Raw genomic sequence first — 20,896 nt, 5'->3', positions numbered from 1 at the left:
ATTGGTTGAAGAGCGGGAGAAAGCGGCAGAGCTAGAGGAAACTGAGTTCCATTATATCTGTGTCAAGGGTCTCTTTCCCATTTGGGCATGACTGGGAGCTTAGGTGGTAGAGTGAGCATAAAGTTATAACAGGGTGCTAGGGCCCCTTGCATCTTGCTCGTGTGCATGCCACTATTTCTAAATCAGATTACTTTTATGTTAGCAATACTTAAAAAAAAATGTAAATACCTGTTGTGATCTCATAGCACAGTCTGCTGATGCTTCACAGTACAGGCTGAACCAGTGAAATCTCACATTACAGAGGAGGGTTTTTTGGAGCTTTTGACCCACTATAGGAGTGCAGAATTGTTGGCTAGATGGCATTCTAGGATTCACTTGAATGAGCAGGAGTAGTTTCTAGCCTGCACTGATGAGATCAAAAAAACATTTTAGTAGGTGAAAGGCTTAGGCTCAGGTACTTCCAAATGCAAATGCAAATAAGGGATCCTGTGTAACATAGGTAAGGAATCAAAACATGACATACAGTTTTCTCTAATAAATTGTTTAGCTCGTCTCACACAGACCATATACAGAACAGTCATCAATCATAAACAGTTTTTTTTATTTCTAAGCTTTAGTTAATATAATTTATATAATTTATGTTACATTCTACTGCCTGAGACTGTATTTCATTCAAAAAGCCAGAATTTGAAGGCTAGGTCTTAAGCTTGCAATGCCTTTGGAACAGGGCACCTGTTCTCTATGAGGTCTCCCTGCCTGGCGAGGTGATGGCTAAGACCTTTATTTGTGTGGCTAATATGCATGTATATACTATATTTAGAATTATACCCATAAGTAATAGCAGTGTAATGTTATTAAAAACTCAACTAGATCCAGGCTTGTCTAGTGGATGTAGATGAGGGTTTAATAATGCCTGCTATTATCTATTTTCTATAGATAGATTGATGTTTACAAATCAAACAATAAAAAAAGGACAACAGATCCATCCAGATATTGTAAGTGTAAAATATCAGCTTAGCCGTTCTTGCAGGACCCTGATGTATAATGTATTGTTAAACAGAAAAGATGTTCCACATGACCTAAGCTTGTCTATAGTTTACTTTTCAGTGTATAAATCAATATATATATGTCAGCGATCCCTGGCAAAGAGAGCCATAATGTTCATTTTCGTTTTTTTCACAAAATTTTACCATGTTACATGCAACTGCAGAGAAACCCACCAAAATGCATTGGCTGGGCCTATATAATATATATTTCACCCACTTCACTACCATATAAATGTACAGGTTCATTCACAAACGGTGTGGCAAGACTAAATTGTATCTTACGACCGATAACGCTGATACACTGTTGAATAAGGAACGCTTGATTTCAGGTAGGTGACACTGCTGACACCCACTGGAAGGTCTCTGGGGGACAGGAGAGACTCAGCAGGAATATATATATATATATTTTTTTTTATATTATTCTTTTTTTAAATATTAGAATAGTAAAAACTAGCACAATTATTTCTTGAATGTATCTATGGTTATAAACAAAACCATTTTCCCCCCAGGAAAAAAAGGGGGTGCATAATTTGAGTATATCGAACACGGAAAAAGAGAATCTTTATTAACCTAACCTGTGATAGAAATGGAACTGAAGGGTACTAACAAATGGTATGGAAAGGGTTAAACAGAGATTTCCTCAAATTCTCCTTAAAGATTTATTGTTCATTACACAGGGTCATTCTGGAGCTTCTAACTTGCTGGCGTTGCTCTTCATAAAGACTTGTCAAGTGAGAGAGTTAAAACCACAACTCTCCCTTTATTGAATAAACCCCAGTTTTTGCAGTTTATCTCTTTATTTGTTTTCTATAGCACCATCATATTCCGTAGCGCTATACAATGGGTAATTCTTGTGACCTGGAACACCAATACCAAAATATCTGTGCTTCTAGAAAAGACACAAGCAGAAAGAGAGCAGAGGTTGGCCCTCAAAGGGACTTCTCTCTTTACAGAGAGACACTTGGGGTATAGAATGGCCACTTATTTCCTTGTGAACCCCGGAAAAGTTCCAAACTCGCGTTTCCCTCACAGCTTTAAAGTCTCCCTCCACGATATAGGCGCTAATGTCGTTCCCCTTACCGCCTCCCATAACTTCAGCAACCACGCCACCCTATCATAGTGAATACCCTTTGAAACGTTATCATGCACAACACACATCACCAACACGCACATTTACGCGCAAGCGAAGTGACGCCCTCCACAGCGACACCAAACGCACACTACGGACCAACAGAGGGAAACGTATCAACACCAGGCGCCGGTAGGTGTCGTCATAACTCTTAGGCAACTTACTGGCATTTGCCTTTATCTAACATGGCGGATGTTTTTTCATCGCCTTCCGCCTTTTTGTTAACCATTTAGCAGAAAGTACGCGGGGAAATGGCGATAGGCCCAGCGGCGTCTGTCAGTGTGGGGAGGCGGGGCTGAGCGATGTGACGGTTGCTCATAGTGAATGGTAGGGAGTGTGGGATCATGGCGCATTGGACCCGCTTCGAGAGAGAGCAGGAGGCGGATATCAAAAGCCTGATTTCGTGTATGAGCGGTTTGGAGGACGAGCAGGACAATAATTTCCAGCTGGCTTTGCAGTTTGCGTGGTCCAACTTTAGGTCTGAATGTATTGCCCCCCCCATCCGCTTGTTGTCATTTATTGTTATTGTCAAAGGAATGGCAAGGAGGCTAAAATGTCCCATCTTGTTATATGTTTTATTCTGTGCTGACTGTAGTTGGTTTTAATGAGGGTTTAATATGTTATGGTGAAGTACAATGTTATAATGCTATGGAGAGGTAAGACACAGAGAGTTTTTGAGTAATAAGGTGAGGTGAACGTTTCCATCTCACTGAAGCGAAGATTCTTTCACAGGATCTTTATTCTGAGATATTACAGTAATATTCAGCTTCCTAGCAAATCATCTCCATCCTTTTATTTCTGGCCCATTTGAAAACAACTAATTAATATATACAGTAGGAGGAAACTCGGATATCACGCTAGATGTTATATTAAGGCCAACCCTACTTAATTATTTCATTTTATTAAATGGTATGGTTATGTTTTATGGTTGAAGGTATAATAAAAGTATATAGCATAAAGTAAACTGGGGTCTTCCTTTTATTTTTGTTAAATTAACTTGATATTGTATACACTTTTGTCACGATATTCTACTCAATAACCAGAATCTAATTTATACAAAATAGAATTATTTTGTAACAAACTGTATGAAAGGTTGGAATGTTTATATACCCTTATAGTCTGATAATACAGTCATCCTAACTGTAAAAATCTTAAATCATATAATAGTGGTAGTAAAAGAAAAATTGCATTCAATCATTTTCTGCATGTAGTATAGGATGCCAAGTATGTTTTTTTCCTTACATTTATTTTAACATTTTATTAAATACGTTTATTTCCAGATTCCATCAGTATCTGGATGTGAACAGCCGCCATGTGGATAGGACTTTGGAAGGGTAATCATTTTTATTTTAGCACTTAACGACATATTTAGCATTTCAATGTTTTTACGTCTATGCTTTCCATGTTTTCAGCATATACGAAAAGCTAGTGATCCATTCTGACCTCGCCAAAGCAGAAAGCTGGAAGAGACTAACAGACGAGTTCCTGGTACTACCTCTCCCAAACACAGAGGGATCAAAGGTGGGGACGTGCTGTTGACTTACAAATAGGCCAAATGAAATAATAAAAACACAACTTTTATCAGTTATTCCTTAAAAACTAACCACAATGCTGTAAAAAAGAAAAAAAATCAAAATTATCAAGGTTTTTTCGATTTGTAGGTGCTCTTCCAGCACACCTTGTCTAAAACACACCTTTATACTAGCATCTACGATCTAGTGCCGATACTAAGTGTGTATTATTTCCAAAGAATAGGAGAGGGGCATCTTGTACGTACGCATGTACTAACTGTTCCCACTGGCAAAATAAGTAGTAAAAGCATATTTGTGATTGTGGCTCAGCCTACTACTCTGCCTACTGTTTCAGTAAACTTATTATGCAATATGAAGAGCTTTTATTCCCTGGCATGTTTCTCCTGAAGGGTTGAGCTGTCCCCTGAAGAAAGGTGACTCAAGTAATATCATAGACTGTGCGTTAACCGGGGCCAGTCAAGTTCTTCTCACAAGAGATGCTGCCTGGGTTTACACTTTCATAACCTAAATTGAAGTTGAAACTACATCAGTCTTGCCAGCTCCCTCTTTAGTGAATAAAAGCAATTGTTTTACAAGCTGGGTTTGACACATGTCAAAGCTAATTGAAGAAATAATAACCTTTTACAAGTTTTTAAGGATGTGTTGGGGAAACACAAGTCCCAGCACAAGATAATGCTGCATTCGGTGCAAGTGGCTCTGACAGTGTTCTCCTTTTTCTTTTTTTTCTTATATTTTAGACTGATGCTCATTATGCAATTTTAGCCCTTCTACTTTCCCTGTCAGATTCACCATGCAATAATAAATATGTGGAAAAACCAAGACAAAAACAAGCAGGTAATCAATGTTGCAAATACTTTTGCCATTTGCACGGACCCGTTTAGTAGGCTTACTACGTCGCGCATAGGCCGTTGGTGTTTCACAGTATAAATCAAACCGTGGTGCTTTGTTCTTCCCGTCTCATGAAGAACGGTTGTGATAACAGTCAATGCTTTGTAAAAGGGGGCTATATATATATATATATATATATATATATATATATATATATATATATATATATATATATATATATATAATTTATCTAAATATATTTTTTCTTTTTTATTTAAGCATGAAATGCAATTATGCAGTAAATGTTTGATGGGAAGTAGTGTTTATTCGGTTGTGTTCCGCAGTGTTTGCAGTCATGTGATAATTTGAGTGATTTTCTTTGCATAAACACCATGTTGGGTTGATTCTTTTGGCACGTCTAATTAAGTTAGTCCTTCCTTACACTTTCCCCTCTGTCTGATTAAGACTGAAATATTCTGTTGCTTATTACAAGGCAGTATGCTAAGGAATCACAAAAAAAGTTGTATGGGTTGTTGTGGATGTTACTTTAGAGAATATCGTTATTGCAGATTTTTGTAAACTAACAAAATTCTCCATTGTAGAAGAAGAAGAGAAATTTGATTGGGGGAAATACCTGAGGGAAGGTGAAGATTTTGGTCCGTGTCCTGAAGGAGACACACCAGTAAGTTTTTTTAATAAAAAGGTGTTCCGTATACAGTTACGCTTTACATTTACAGAGTTGCATTTTATTATTTAATTTTTTGACATTGACTCTTTTTTTCCGCTTCTTACTAGCACTGTAAATTATTTTTATAGGAGTTATCTGATGCCGGTGAGGAAGACGGTGATCAGGAGCCTCTTAGCAGGGAAGACTCAGGAATCCAGGTTGATAGGACACCACTAGAAGATGCTGAGAAGAAAGCTGCTCCTCCTGTAGTTTCCTGGAAAGGTATGAAAATGGAGCTGTGTTTATCCATTCCATTGAGCTTCTTGTCTGTCTGTGGTTGATGTTCTATATGACAATTGTGTTGGTCGTGGTGTTCGTTTAGTAATGTGTTTTGATAAACTGTTTAAAACGTTTTTTTCACATTTATTGTTTTGCAGTACAGATCATTTAAATTGAACTTGTTTCTCTTATTCAGTGGGCGAACCAGATGCACGGACCTGGCTGGAACAGCATGTAGTACATCAATACTGGACATCCAGGACACACAGATTCTCTCACAGTTCACACTTGCATTCTAACCTGGCAGCTGTCTGGTAAGAAACTATGTAGACACATTGGCATTATAAAGTGAACGGCATTTCAAACTTGTTTTGGAAATCAATAATTTATATATTTGACGATGCTGTAGTTATTTTTACAATACAATTGAGGGAGCAGTTTCTAATTTAACTGTTAGAAACTGCTCTTTCAAGGCCCTAAACATGTCAGCTTGCAGACACTGATCCGATCACCGACAGTTATTCAGTAGAGGAAATCTTAAGAAGTAGTAGAAATGTGTTCTTCACTCCCAGAACATTATATTATTTATTATTATCAGTAGCGTACCTAGCGGGGTGCGGGGGGGGGCGGTCCGCACCGGGTGCCGCTCATCAGGGGGGTGCCAACTTGCCGGCACCCCTCCAGAGACGGACAGTAATGTCCGCCGCTGGAGGAGCAGGCTCGCAAGGGAGCGGTATCGGAGGTCTTTAACAGACCACCGGCTCCCTTGAGTGATTTTAAGCCGGTTCAAGGATCTCCCTTGAACCCGGCTTAAAATCACTCAAGGCAGCCGGAGGTCTGTTAAAGACCTCCGAAACCGCTCCCTTGCGATCTGCGCGGCAACAGCTGTTGTGCGCCGGGGTTTGTTGTCAGATCCCAGCGCACAACACTGAAGCCGCGCCCACCGCTGTCCGTGCCCTCTGACCCGGAAGAAGACAGAAGAACTGAAGAAGAAGAGGAGCGAAGAGCAGGAAAAAGAGGCTGTAAGGAGAAAAGAGGAAAGGTAGGAAAGCATACAGTGAGAGTGGATTGGTGTGTGTGTGTGGATTGGTGTGTGTGTGTGGATTGGTGTATGTGTGTGGATTGGTGTATGTGTGTGGATTGGTGTATGTGTGTGGATTGGTGTATGTGTGTGGATTAGTATGTGTGGATTGGTGTATATGTGGATTGGTGTATGTGTGGATTGGTATGTGTGGATTGGTATATGTGTGTGGATTGGTGTATGTGTGTGGATTGGTGTATGTGTGGATTAGTGTGTGTGTGGGTTAGTGTGTGTGTGGATTGGTGTATGTGTGTGGATTGGTGTATGTGTGGATTGGTGTATGTGTGGATTGGTGTATGTGTGGATTAGTATGTGTGTGGATTGGTATGTGTGTGGATATGTGTGTGTGGATTGGTATGTGTGTGTGGATTGGTATGTGTGTGTGGATTGGTATGTGTGTGTGGATTGGTATGTGTGTGTGGATTGGTATGTGTGTGTGGATTGGTATATGTGTGGATTGGTGTATGTGTGTGGATTGGTGTATGTGTGTGGATTGGTGTATGTGTGTGGATTGGTGTATGTGTGGATTAGTATGTGTGTGTGGATTGGTGTATGTGTGTGGATTGGTGTATGTGTGTGGATTGGTGTATGTGTGTGGATTGGTGTATGTGTGTGGATTGGTGTATGTGTGGATTGGTGTATGTGTGGATTGGTATGTGTGTGGATTGGTATGTGTGTGTGGATTGGTGTATGTGTGGATTGGTATATGTGTCGATTGGTGTGTGTGTGGATTGGTGTGTGTGTCGATTGGTATGTGTGTGTGGATTGGTATGTGTGTGTGGATTGGTGTATGTGTGTGTGTGGATTGGTGTATGTGTGTGTGGATTGGTATGTGTGTGTGGATTAGTATATGTGTGTGGATTGGTATGTGTGTGGATTGGTGTGTGTTTGTGGATTGGTATGTATGTGTGTGGATTGGTGTATGTGTGTGGATTGGTGTATGTATGTGGATTGGTGTGTGTGTGTGTGTGTGTGGATTGGTATGTGTGTGTGGATTGGTGTATGTGTGTGGATTGGTGTATGTGTTTGTGGATTGGTATGCGTGTGGATTGGTATGCGTGTGAGAGTGATGGGTGTTATGCTGTACTATTTCCAATGTATTTTTCATTATATAATTATGCTCTAAAGTACATCATAACTCCCATCACTCTATACTGTTCCATACAGTGGCAGAGCTGGGAGACAGAGGCCTTGCACCCCCACCGCAGGGCTCCTGAAAGGTAAGTGAACTTCAAAGAGGGAGAGGGTAGATAGTTAGGAGGGGTAGATAGGGCAGAAGGGAGTGAGAAGGGGTAGATAGGGCAGAAGGGAGCGAGAAGGGGTAGATAGGGCAATCATACTCCTATCATGCCAAGTCTGCGAGTGCCTCCTGGAATCTGGGTATGCCTGGGCATGATAGGAATGTGATTGCTGTTAACAATTATATATATATATCTATATCTATATATATTGTTATTTAATTGTTTTGTCCTATTTTGGTGTGTTACTTACTTTAAATAAAAGTGTTATATTTTTTTATGGTATGTGGGGGGGGTCATATTCAGTTTCGGCCAGGTAGTTTTAAAGTGTGTGTGTGTGGGGGGGTGCCACATACAGGATCCGCCCCGGGTGCCAAATACTCTAGGTACGCCCCTGATTATTATTTATTGTTTTATATAGCGCCATCAAATTCCGTAGCGCTGTACAATGGGTAGACAAGACATAACAAGTAGTATGTAACATAACAAATTGACTAACAGAGACAACAGGTGAGGAGGGCCCTGCATACAGTCTAGAGAACATTGCCCAGATAGCCTCTTTTTTGGATGCCGGTACCGCTACTTTATGGACAACCAAATATTCTAGTGACTTTTCCTATATAGTCCTCTCCCAGGGACTCGTATACCTTTTTATAAAGCAACGCTGCCTAAAAATGCAAAAAAGGTGATTGGTCCTGCGTGCAGGCTACAAGGGATACTGGTAAAATTATTACAGCTACCCTTATGACAAGCAGGCCCAACCAAAGTGAGATGCTGCTGCATCGATAATATATCATTGGGTTTTTATTTTTTCTTTAGGGACCAACATTTATATTCCATGGATCCTCTCTATACACTTGAAGACAGAACCCTTGTAACTGAAACCCAAATGATACGAGAGACCCTCTGGTATGTAGACGTTACGCTCATGTCAGAGTCTAACCAACCGAAGCTTATTAGTGCTTATATTCTCTGTGCTGTTAAGGGGTTGCCTTGTTGCTTTACCAGTTTAACATATGGTAAAATGAAATTATTTGTTAAAAAAGTGATTGAATAGCCGTATTCTAAAAATATTGCATTGTAATAATAGATTAACAAGCAAAATCTACAACCAAAGAAAGCAACTTGTTTATTGGATCAAATGTATGGGTGCAAATAAAGCAAAGCATATGAATGTTGGCATAAGGATGTGGTGATTTTTTTATTGGTGGCAAAAAATTTTATGAATATTTTATAAATAATTTCATACAGCAATATTTTTTTATGAATATTTTCAGACAGTAATTTTTTTTTCTCCCCAGGCTGCTTTCAGGTGTAAAAAAGTTATACATCTTTCATCTGAATGATGGGAAAGTGACTGTAAGGAACGACATAATTGTTACCCACATGACGCATGTAGGTATAATTTTATTGAGGCTGCAGTAAATATTTCACACGTCTTACCGTTACCAGATACCCGTATTATTATTACTTTGTGCATACAATGTTGGTGTTCTATTATGCTTTGTCCAGATTGTAAGCTTAGGGCTCTCTTTACCTAATGGATCAGTTTATCTTGTCTATTCTAGTTTTGTCATGTCCTTTAAATACATGTATTGTAATAAGCGCTGTGTAAATTGTTAGCACTATATAAATAAAAGATTATAATCAAGAGTTAGTATTTTCCCAGAATATTTATATTGAAGATCTCCCATTTTGTTCTTAATATCTTTGGTAAAGCCCTTCATTATAATTTTCTTTTAAATAATATTTACACCGGTTAATCAGTATTTACTGGAAAGAAAACAAACTGATGGAACAAATGCAGGTCTTTCTGGAGTGAACTAAACCTTTTGTTTCCGCTTTCTTAAGAACTGCCTTAGATCAGTGCTTGAGCAGTTGGCAGCATATGGGCAAGTTGTGTTCAGGCTGCAGAAATTTATCGATGAGGTCACTGGACACGGCACCGACAGTACTTTGCCTGGAACCCTTCCGACTACCAAGAAGCCAAGCGAAGCTCAGTTTCGAACCTACCAGGCCTTTGTGTGGGCACTGTACAAATATTTCATCAGTTTTAAGGAAGATTTAACTGAAATTGAAAAGAGTATCATCAATAAAGGTATACTCCGAATGCAAATAGGCAAGGCTATGTATTTGTCACAAATGGAGGGTGGTTAACAGTAAAAGGGCTTTTCCCCAATCTGTAGTTTGATTTTTGTCTCAATTTTACCGTTTTAGACCAAACGATGACTTTGTCAATGGTGATAGATAAGCTGGCACCTCGACTTGCACAACTTAAAGTATTACACAAGGTTTTCAGCACTGGCATAGCAGAGGTTCCACCAGACACAAGAAATGTTGTAAGAGCCTCGCATCTCCTTAATACACTATATAAAGCTATTCTGGAGTATGACAACGTAGGAGAAGCCTCAGAGCAAACGGTGGGTACTTAGAAACATAGAATTTGGGGGCGGATAGTCTGCACATTTTACTGACATAGAGACTCAGACCTTTATCAGTCCTTGGTCTAGTCTTAGATTCAGGATAGTTTTTCTGTCTTTCCCATGCATGTTTTAAAATCCTTCACTATATTACATGTGAACCTCCCTCCTGTATTTTGTTAGAAATATTTACATACTTAAAGGAATTTATTAAATCACCCCTCTCTCTTCTTTCCAGCAAGCTATATGTATTAAAAACCCTTAGTAATGCCTGATCATTTTTACCCTGAAAGCCATTCACCATTTTAGTAGTTATCCCCTGAACGCTCTCCAGTAAGTCAATATCCTTCTGGAGATGGGACCTCCAGAACTGTATACCATAGTTAGAGCATGTTTCATGGAGAAACCTAGATGGTAATAAGCTTCCAAGTCACTGTAAGTTAATAAAGATATCATCTTTACAATTGTTTCATTTTTGTATGGTAATCTCTCAACAATAATGATAAAGATGGTTTATTTTATTTAAAAATGTCCGATTATTGGTATAAATTTAAATGAGTTCCTTCATGGTTTAAATAGTGTCAAAACATAGTGATTATTTTGATTGGAAGCTATTGCAAAGCTAAATATTTCTTTATTTCAGGTGTCCCTTCTTTTTTTCCTTTGGGTTGAAACAGTCAGACCCTACTTGGAAATTGTGGATGAATGGATTGTTCATGGCAATCTCTTTGATCCTGCAAAAGAATTCATTATTCAAAGGTAAGTCACAGTGACTGATTTGTGAACTGAGGACAACAATATTTGTACATTTATGCGAAAAGATGCATTCAAACATTCCTATAACAGACCCTTTCAAGACATACTTCTGATGCTGTTTCATTACTCAAATTTCATTTATAAATACATATGCGCTTGAACATTCTTGGCATGTTACCATTTGCATGTTAGATTGCTTTGCTATCTTTTAATTTTTTTTTAACACATAGAAATAAAGATGTTCCTGTGAATCATCGGGACTTTTGGTATGCCACATACACTTTATACAGTATCTCAGAGAAGACAGAGAATGAGGATAAGATGAGCGACCAGGCAAGCGCCAGTTCAGGCAGTGACCAGGCACCAGCCAGCAGGCAGCACACAATGGTCTCCTTCTTGAAACCAGTTCTGAAGCAGATCATCATGGCTGGAAAGTCCATGCAGCTGCTGAAAAATTTAAAACGCAAAACGCCTCTACATCAGAGCTCGAGAGGTAGGCAAACAAAGTACAGGACTCCTCATGGCACCCAGTGAAAGGCTACTAGGAGAATGATGCAGCCAGGAAAGTTTCTGTGCAGTCCTTAATTTTTTATTCTCTATTGAACAAATGCAGTTTTCAAATGTGGGAGAAGATGTCCATAGCAAATTGGTTACAATAAATGCACTGCCCCCCGCCCCCCGCCCCGGTTCCATTCAATAGATCAGCTTCAACCTAACACTGCTTTATTGTCCTGTAATATCTTCCACCTTTCATTTAGATGCCGATAGGAAAAGCCTGTATGCGTTATTCCTGGAGTCCGTGCAGTCCCGACTGCGTCATGGGAAAGAATCTGCTCCTGACATAATGACAGAGCAGCAGGTTAATAAGCAGAGTCTGATAAAAATGCAATCTATAGTAGCCAGGCATCTGGAACTGGATGATGTCCACGACCCGCTTCTAGCAATCAACTTTGCAAGGTGAATAGATAATATACAGCCATAAAAAATCATCTGTTTTTTTGTGTGAAACCTGTCAACATGAAATGAATGCAGGCTTATCACACATGATCAATATGCCTATATTAAATTCAGTAGTATACACTGCAGCATTGAGACCTTGTTCTTCATGATTATAGATTTCCAAGCATCTCTTCTTCTTTTTCCCTTTGCAGGTTATATTTGGAACAAAGTGACTTCCTTGAGTCATTTTCCTGCGGGGATATCAGTGTAGACAGGTCGTCCGAATCTGTTACTTGCCAGTCATTTGAACTAACCCTGAGGTCTTGCCTGTATCCCCACATTGACAAGCAGTACCTGCAGTGTTGTGGAAACCTTATGCAAACATTGAAAGAAGATTACAGGTAAGCGATGTTTATGAGCGTCTGCCATAACTTGCTCATTGTGGTATAACAAGATGCAAGTGTAATCGTTTTCAAAACTCCAGGAATCGCTGAACAGGGTTATAACTATAGTATTCATAGGTCTGTGCTTGTAGCTATGTTTCAACTATACACCAGAGAAAATAAAGTAATTTGTATGTGAAACTAGCATATTTTGTGCATTGTATACAGACAAAACCAAGTACAGTTAGCTCATCAAACATGCTATGTGCTATTCTAGACCAAAACATGCAGTTGTTAATTGTCATTAAATCTCGGAATAATGCTCATTAAACACCCTAATTCTTCAGGACTAATTTGAGTCAACATTGAAAATGGCCAAGGGCCTGGGTCATGTGTCCATAGAATGAGCATTAGAATGAGTCTACCAAGAACATAAGGACAGCTGCACCCTGCCAATTCATATAAATAGGTTGTCTAAAACCAAACCCTATCCGTAACGTATACTTTATTTAAGAGGGATGCACAAGGATTGTGTGGAATTGTAATATAGAATTATTTTATTTACATTTTTTTACTGTGTTTTATTTATTTTTTTTGGAAAGCTTTAAATTACTTTGTTGTATTTATATTTTTAACTAAGTGGGTCCATTTAAGTATATGATTTCCTGATTTCTTACAGGTGTGTGTGTTTTTACATGTATTTTTTTTTCTTTATTTATTAGGCTAGTGGAATATCTGCAAGCTATGAGGAATTTTTTCCTCCTTGAAGCAGGAGACACTATGTATGATTTTTATACATCCATCTTTGACAAAATAAGGGAAAAGGAGCCATGGCAGAACGTATCTTTTCTTAATGTTCAACTACAAGAAGCTGTTGGTCAACGTTACCCAGATGACAGTACAAGGTGAAGATGGTTCACATAGGCCTTGGGGCTTCTTTTCAATTAAAGTTCTTGAATTGTATATATAATAATCACAACCAATACGATTTAAGGGGGCTTTACCACCGTTGCATGTTTAAAATATTACATCTAATCCTTTTTTTTTTAAGAACATTATCAATTATTTTTATATTGCTGCCATCTAGATGGATTTAAAATACTATCTGCTTGTATCTACAGAAACATGGATAATAGGTACTACAAAATGTGGGCAATTTAATACTAGCGCAATACACTTTTAAGTTTAATACAACAAACTCATGGTTCACATGTTCATCAGTTGTTCGGATGAAATATGGTCATTCTTCAATACTGGAAATTGCAAATTATACTGATAGTCGTATTAGTTGCATGTATGTATGTGTGTGTATATATATATATATATATATATATATATATATATATCACATGCACTTCCATATTATCCCCGTCTTAATTATAGTAAACGTACAGTTGGAAAAATTGATATATTTTGATTAATTTAAACCAAGGTTTTCTCGCTGTCTAGATTGGCGATTTCTTTTGAAAGTGTTGACTTGGCCAAGAAGAAGCTTCCTGTCCATACGTTAGATGGCCTAACGCTTAGCTACAAGGTAAATTTGGATTGTGTGCGTGTAAATCTGTACTGATCTTGTAATACTCTGACTGTAGGAAAATACCTTGGAAGATTAAAACAAGGCTTTAGAAATTTGCCCAAGCTGAAAAAACTGCAAATTCCTTCCCTGTTTCTTGAACTTACTAATGTTTTCAATTGTGTAGGTACCTTGTAGCATTGTATCTTGTAATTCTACAAATATGTGATAGTGATATTGACAACAGCTGCTCACTGCATTCTAACAAAATGCAACCAATGTTTATCCCTTTAGTTACATTTTATAACATATTTATTCAGTCTGCATGTTTGAAAACATGTTTTAGTGTTTTACGTCTTCTAGCCATCTTGCTTATTTCTGACACTTAACTTTTTTTCATGTTTTGCTTGAACAGGTTCCCTGGCCAGTTGATGTTGTTATCAGTTCTGAATGTCAAAAGATTTACAATCAAATCTTTCTTCTTCTGTTATTGATAAAGTGGGCCAAATACAGCTTGGATGTCTTGCAATTTAATGGTAAGAAATTCACTTAGTAATGGTTCTAAGCCCTACTACTCCATACAATCTGCAACAAATAATTTTAATGTTTGGCATAAAAAAACATTTTTCTAGAATTCACTTAAATGAGATATGCTCCAGCTTAAGGTCTCAAGGACTGCGAGCAATAAATTCGTTTTGGACACCCCATCTTAAAGGGGTACTCCTGTGTCCCAGGAAGACCCTTGAACGATGAATGCATGTGAATGTACTTCGTAAATACTTTCATACCCATTTTTTGAATCCTACAAAAAAAAACTAAGGAGATGCTGCAGAAGAATGCCAAATACCTGGTCTACCATTTTGAATCACCGATTGGCTCGGTATGACCCTTTTCTGAGCATGCATGTGGGGTTTTGTTAGACCCCCCTGGAACTCTAAACAAGGATTAAACTGGATTAAAACTATCCTTGTCAGCTGTTCTCAGTTGTTGCCTCTAGTACAGTAATGTTTCCATGCAGTAACAGGCTTCATTCACAAGATGGCTCACTCTCCTCAGTATTGTTTATAAAAGGGTGAGAAAAAATAATTGTAGGCTAAATTCTGGGATTAGTGAATCTAGTACCATAGCCTCAAAGGCACTATGACTGGCACAGCGATCTAATACTATATTATATTTCCTTCTCTTATACAGAATTGGTTGTTTCTGCAGAAAAAGAGACTCCACATGATGGATTCCAGATTGAACAACCTCCTCCTACTCGATTAACCTCACCAACCGAGCCCAAAAAACAGCAGATTCATCGCATGTTTCTTCTGAGAGTGAAACTTATGCATTTTGTGAACAGTTTACATAATTACATGATGACCAGGGTTAGTTACTAACTATACGTGGGCAACACAACTTCATGTGACAGAAATATAGGTACTGGCGGTAACACTTCCTAGTACTTTTGCATTTAATACTTTTTTTTTTGTTTTACTTATTTTTAAACAAGGTAGGAGTTGAATAACAACAACAGCTGAATATTCTAATCCCTGTTTCTCCTTTAATTAAATGTGTTCATGGAGCTTTAGTGTCACACTGATGAGTAACCGGCTTTGATTGCCACAGTAATTCCAAGACACGTTACTGCAATTCGATTACTTAATTAACCTTATTTACCTTTTTTGCTTTTGGGTACTTTTTGTAAAATCCCCCTTTTTTATATGAATATATTGGGGGGGGCGGAGCGACAGATATTAAACTTGCCATATGTTTTGTTTTTATAAAACAGATTCTTCACAGTACAGGCTTGGAATTTCAGCATCAAGTGGAAGATGCAAAAGATTTGGACCAATTAATAAAAATTCACTACCGCTATCTCTCTACCATTCATGATCGCTGCCTTTTGAGAGAGAAGGTATGCTAGTTTCAGCAAACAAATTAATTTGAACAAATTATGTCATTCACCACACGACATGAAATGTTATAAATGGAAACATATCACATTTTTTTTCTTGAGATGATTGTCTGCCAGTTGCAGGCCTGTATTCTATCCCATGTCCTCTGTACAAAAAGTTCTCATTGAAGAATCATTTTTTCACCTTTTATTTATTTAATTTTTTGATCCCACTTAGTGCGGCCCATTGAAACGTTTCACAATAGCACTATTTGTTTGTGTTTTCCTCCCATTGTCCCATGTAGAGATATTTGCATTACGTTAGGTGGTATACTTCTGGTTTATAAATAATGCTTGTTTGCTTGTCTGTAAAGGATGTCACAGGTTGGTTGTATACGAGGTAACATAGAACACCAAACGTTTTCAAAATGCAATACAATTACACTTTGCTAGTTAAGATTAATGGCAGTGCAGGATTATAAGGCTGTCTTTATTAATTTTTCCTTCATAATTAGTGATTTATTTTTTTTTTATTTTTTTTTAGGTCAGCTCTGTTAAGGAAGCAATAATGAAAGTGATGAATGTCGTACTGATGTTTGCTGAGCGTTGGCATGCTGGCTTGGGAGCATGGAAGTAAGTACCACAAGATAAAGAATATATCCTGCTATTCTCTTTATAAAACACAATTTGTATGCAGTTTGAGCCTCCCCTTTAGCTTTGCTTCAGGCATTAATCTATGCACAGCGATGTCCTCTTACATTCGGACATAAAGGCAAATGTTACCTGAAATTTTCTATTTGCGTATGGATGCTGTTTCGTTGTATAATGCAGCACTGAAGTGTTTATTTTTTTCCTATTATTGCCATTCTAGAAAACCATGTGAAATTTGGCTGATGCACAAAACAGTTATTTTGATGTAGACAACTCAATGTGTTTTATTTCTCGTTAAAGCAGCAACATGCAAAGTGTGGCTTAAAGGAAACAAAACCATACATTTCTTTAAATAAAATGTTTTGGAAAATTGTCTCGTATGATAATAACGCAGTTATTGTAAGAGTACTTGTACATTCATATTCATCCACAGATCATGCTGTGTGTATTGGATGGCCATGAATGAACCCACACTAGGATTATTTCCATCTATTTCTCAGTTATAATAGCCATTGAATGAAGCTTTTATTATACAACATGTATTTGCTTAACCAGAAACCTTTATGGAAATTAAATTAAAAGAAAATTGTAAACACTGCCTGCTTGCTTATGGAATGTGGGAGTCAGACATTTGCTTTGAATTGCTTCTGACCTGTTTTCTACTAAATATTGGAAGCTTATATTAAAGTCCACAGCCCCTAATTATTATATATCAGGAGTGTCCAACCTGCGGCTTCTGCAGGACTACATCTCACATAATACTCTTTCAGCTAAGGGGCTGACTGAGGAGGATGGGAAGATGTATTACTGCAGCAGCTGGAGGGCCGCAGGTTGGACGCCCCTGTTATATAGATAGATATAGATATAATTTTATTGAGCGCATGATGTGAGATGTAGTTCAACAGCTATTCCAGGCCTTGGTTTTACCCAGGTGTTCATTCACTTTCCCCCGCCCCTTATGCTTCTGCATAAGGGGCGGAGCTTCTGTGCACACCCTCTCCTCAATTGGCAAAATCAGGGAGAGACTGTCCCTGTAGCTCCGCCCTTTTTCAGAAGTACTCCAAGGGGCCAGAATAATGCAGACGGATCCACGAGGAAAGAGAGGTGCAGAAATGCTTCTCTCTCCCCTGGTCCATCTGCATTATTCTTGCCGGTATAATAGTATTTTAAGCAACGTCAGCTTTTAGTTTCTACTTGCTTGTCTTGCAAAGCAGACCAAAACTGTTAAATGCAACCACTAAAAAAATAACCTTTTTTGTAACATGGTTGGTAGAATTTACTACTTGTTTCTGTTTACTTGCAGGATGGAGTCTATTGTGAAGATGGAGTGTGATTTCACAAATTGCCACAAATTTCTTGTGAAAGTTTTAAACAAGGCTGTGTGTAGAGGATCCTTCCCACACTGTAAGTTTGCAGTTAAAATTAGTTTTTTTGTGTGTAGAAGTACATATGTGGGGTTGTTTGTACCCATGAAATGAAGTCCTTTTAGGGTGATATCTGCACCTTTTCCATTAAACTGGCATAGGAACTTAAACAGAACCAGCTCAGTTGTTAAAAGGACAAACAAAAAGTGGAGAGATGCAGAATAGCACTTATGCCTCTTTTCCAGCTCCTAGGCTTGGAGATGTGTTGGCTGAGTGTGCTTGCCAGTGCCCATTGCCTGTATATTCACAACCAGCTCACGCAAGAGTTTCAGTTGCCGTAACAAGACCCCTACAAGCGCTTTCTTGCCAGTGATCGGCTGCATCAAGCAGCCAAGACTGGCTCAAAAAAGTCGGACCGGGGAAGGAGCGCCACAGCGCTACAATTTGTGGACGTTGCATGTGGTGTTGCATAGGCCTTATACTGTTCTTTTTAAACAGCATTTCTGTGAAAAAACAACCTGATTTTGCTTCTGCTAATGCTCATGCAACTTCCTTCATTGTGACCAAAACCATACAGAAGAGACCACTTTTGAAAAAATGCAGGCAAAGAATTGTGAATTTTTTTTCTTAACTGGATCTCGTAACCAGAGATGAAGAATACAGAAACTGCCCACCCATTAGGTATATCTGAGGCCAGAGGTTGATCTTGTTGCCTGGTACTTAAAAAAACACGTATTTCTTCTTTCCGCAGTGGAGTCCCTGGCATTATCGCTAATGGCCGGCATGGAGCAGAGTTAGTGGCTGCCAGGAAAAAGTGGCTGAGGCACTATGTGCCTCTGGTATCATACCACATTGGGTGGATATTTTGTTAATATGCACAGTGTACAGGAGAAACAGAACTGTAAAATGCTCTTCATATCATGGAATTTTTTTGTATTGTTTACAAAACGCATCACATTATGTTCTTTGTACCTCTGAAATTGCATTATTTGCTTTGTTTTGAAAAAACAATAAATATTTATATAAAAGACAATTATTTAAACTGTACTCTTGTGTTTCACAGCTTCATGCTTAGTTCCTTTTCTGTGTGTGGGGAAAAAAACATAAAAAAAAAGTTCGTTTTATGAGCAAGTACAAAATTGGTGCCGTATATTTGAGTTGGTGGGCTTCAAAGATGTCCCAATTCCTTTTTAATCTGATGTCAAAGTTCCAAGTTGAAAAACTGAAATGCGCATGTCCCAAACAACCCGAAAAAACCCATGCATGGGTGGTATCACTGAACTTGGCAGATGCTGCTGAACACAATTGAGTTATTGTTTGGCAGTTACATATACCAGGAGCTGTAAATTCACACCTAAATTGCAATGTATGTGGGGGGGAAAAAAAACACACGAAAAATACCACAGACTTTGTCAATGGCTGGTGGTAGAATAAGTGCATGGAAAGTGTTAACATACCCAATAACCTTGGGTGTCTATTTTTCCAAAACGTATGTTTTGATGGGGCAAATTGAATTGGCCGGATTCAAATAGGACATAGGCGTGCAGTATGAGCAGATGTCAAAATTCCAAACTGAATTGCGCATTTCCTAATTGTGCCCCCAAACAACCTGATAAACCCATGCATAGGGGGATCACTGTAATCAGGAGATGTTGCTGAACCCATTGGGAACACATATTGTTGTTTCTTAGTAACTCTTTGCAATTCAGATATAAATGTGGGGGGGGGACTTTTTGGTGGTATATTGGTGGTAAAATGACTGCACGGAAAGTGTCAAAATACCCCAAATTGAATACCCTGGGTTGGCTACTAGTAAAAAAGTTTTACTAGTAAATATTAATTCATGTAAAATATTTATTCATATTTAATAAAAGCTATGATTGAGAAAATATTATTTTGTTTTTATTTCCTTTTATTTGCCAACCTGCCCCCAGTTATGCACATCTGCCCCAAGCTTGCCACTCTGCCCCCAGAAATGCCTTACACCCCCTATATGGCACTCTGCCTCCCTGATATGCCTTTTACCCTCTTATATGCCACTCTGCCCCATGATATGCCTTTTAACCCCCTATATGCCATTCTGCCACTCTGGCATATAGGGGGTTAAAGGCATATCATGGGACAGAGTGGCATATAGGGGGACACTTACACACCCAGACACTAATATACCCACTCTGAGACTTACCTACCTACTCTGACGCTTGCTTACCCACTCAGACACATACTGACTCAGACAAACTTCCAAACCAAGACACGCACTCAAGCAACTAAGGCACTTCAGTCACTGCGATGCCTCAGCAGGTGCTTACTGCAGCTCCCATGGGATTATGCAATGACACTCCTCCTCCAAGGCCCCACCTCCTCCAGAAAATTAAAGCGGTAAGTCTACCCGATCTATGAATTTGGGACGGCACAGTGCCGCCGGGGTCCCATGAACGGGCCGGTCTTGCTTCTGGAGCGCCGCCTGTCACAACCGGCTCTGCTTCCCCAGCAGTGGGTGGGCTATCCCGGCGGCGGAGGAAAAGCCCCCCATGCTGAGGGCACACTAGACAACCTCCGCTGCTGCCTGCGCTTTCGCCCGATGGAAGTGCCGGCAGCAGCTGAGGTTACCAGACAGGAGGATCCAGGTCCCCTGGAGCGCCACAGGGGATCTGGATCTTAGTCTTGTAGTCAGACCTTTATTTGAGGTCTGATTAGAATACGACCTTGATTTATAAGATGAGGGGTATTTTTCTGAGCATTTGTGTGCAAAGGGTAGTTCTCTTTCCTCAGTTACAATCACGAAGAGCTGTTACTGAATGAGTGTCCCACCCTCCCTCTAAAAGTGTTATGTTATACCGTTGTAGCTTTTATAAGGGTAACGGTCGCCTCTGGTTTGAGGTAGACAGAGGCTTGGTGGTTATACAAACTGGCTAGGGAAGGGCCGACTGTATTTTGTTAAATATTTAATTGTTACTTTAAATGGTTAATGCCTCTTATCACCTCTAATACAGCTAGGGCCGTTTATATCCAATTTAAACTGTTTGTGGTTTCTTTTCATTTTTGGTTAGGTTCTTAATATGTACATGCAATGGACATGTGCTGTGCACCTTTAAGACACACAGTCATACATAATGCTGGGTTATGATGTCATATTCTGCCAGTCAGCGGTGCGCATGGTGACCATGGTGGGGGGCACTGCCCTGAGTCAG

The 20,896-nt window shown here is 39.0% G+C and overlaps 1 protein-coding gene across 2 annotated transcripts; it reads left to right on the top strand.

The window, feature by feature from the left end:
- The first annotated feature begins 2,307 nt into the window (after positions 1-2,307).
- TUBGCP5 (tubulin gamma complex associated protein 5) lies at positions 2,308-18,702 on the top strand. 2 transcript variants are annotated; one of them, XM_053455188.1, is made up of 23 exons: positions 2,320-2,653; positions 3,456-3,509; positions 3,588-3,696; positions 4,445-4,541; positions 5,138-5,217; positions 5,352-5,484; positions 5,678-5,795; positions 8,620-8,709; positions 9,102-9,195; positions 9,652-9,898; positions 10,018-10,220; positions 10,864-10,979; positions 11,207-11,469; positions 11,735-11,933; positions 12,128-12,316; positions 13,021-13,203; positions 13,748-13,832; positions 14,227-14,347; positions 15,003-15,181; positions 15,586-15,711; positions 16,235-16,323; positions 17,645-17,745; positions 18,457-18,702. In XM_053455188.1, exons 1-23 carry the CDS (start codon positions 2,520-2,522, stop codon positions 18,501-18,503), a joined length of 3,057 nt encoding a protein of 1,018 aa, XP_053311163.1. In that variant the 5' UTR covers positions 2,320-2,519; the 3' UTR covers positions 18,504-18,702. The 2 variants fall into 2 exon arrangements, with proteins under 2 accessions (XP_053311164.1, XP_053311163.1); XM_053455189.1 differs by lacking the exons at positions 16,235-16,323; positions 17,645-17,745; positions 18,457-18,702 and having other exon boundaries at positions 2,308-2,653; positions 15,003-15,233; positions 15,586-15,710.
- Positions 18,703-20,896: the final 2,194 nt, after the last annotated feature.

This window comes from Spea bombifrons, chromosome 2 (assembly GCF_027358695.1).
Source record: "Spea bombifrons isolate aSpeBom1 chromosome 2, aSpeBom1.2.pri, whole genome shotgun sequence".
Taxonomy (NCBI): domain Eukaryota; kingdom Metazoa; phylum Chordata; class Amphibia; order Anura; family Pelobatidae; genus Spea; species Spea bombifrons.
Note: the sequence above shows the minus strand (reverse complement) of the source record. Positions and strands in the feature narration are given on the sequence as shown.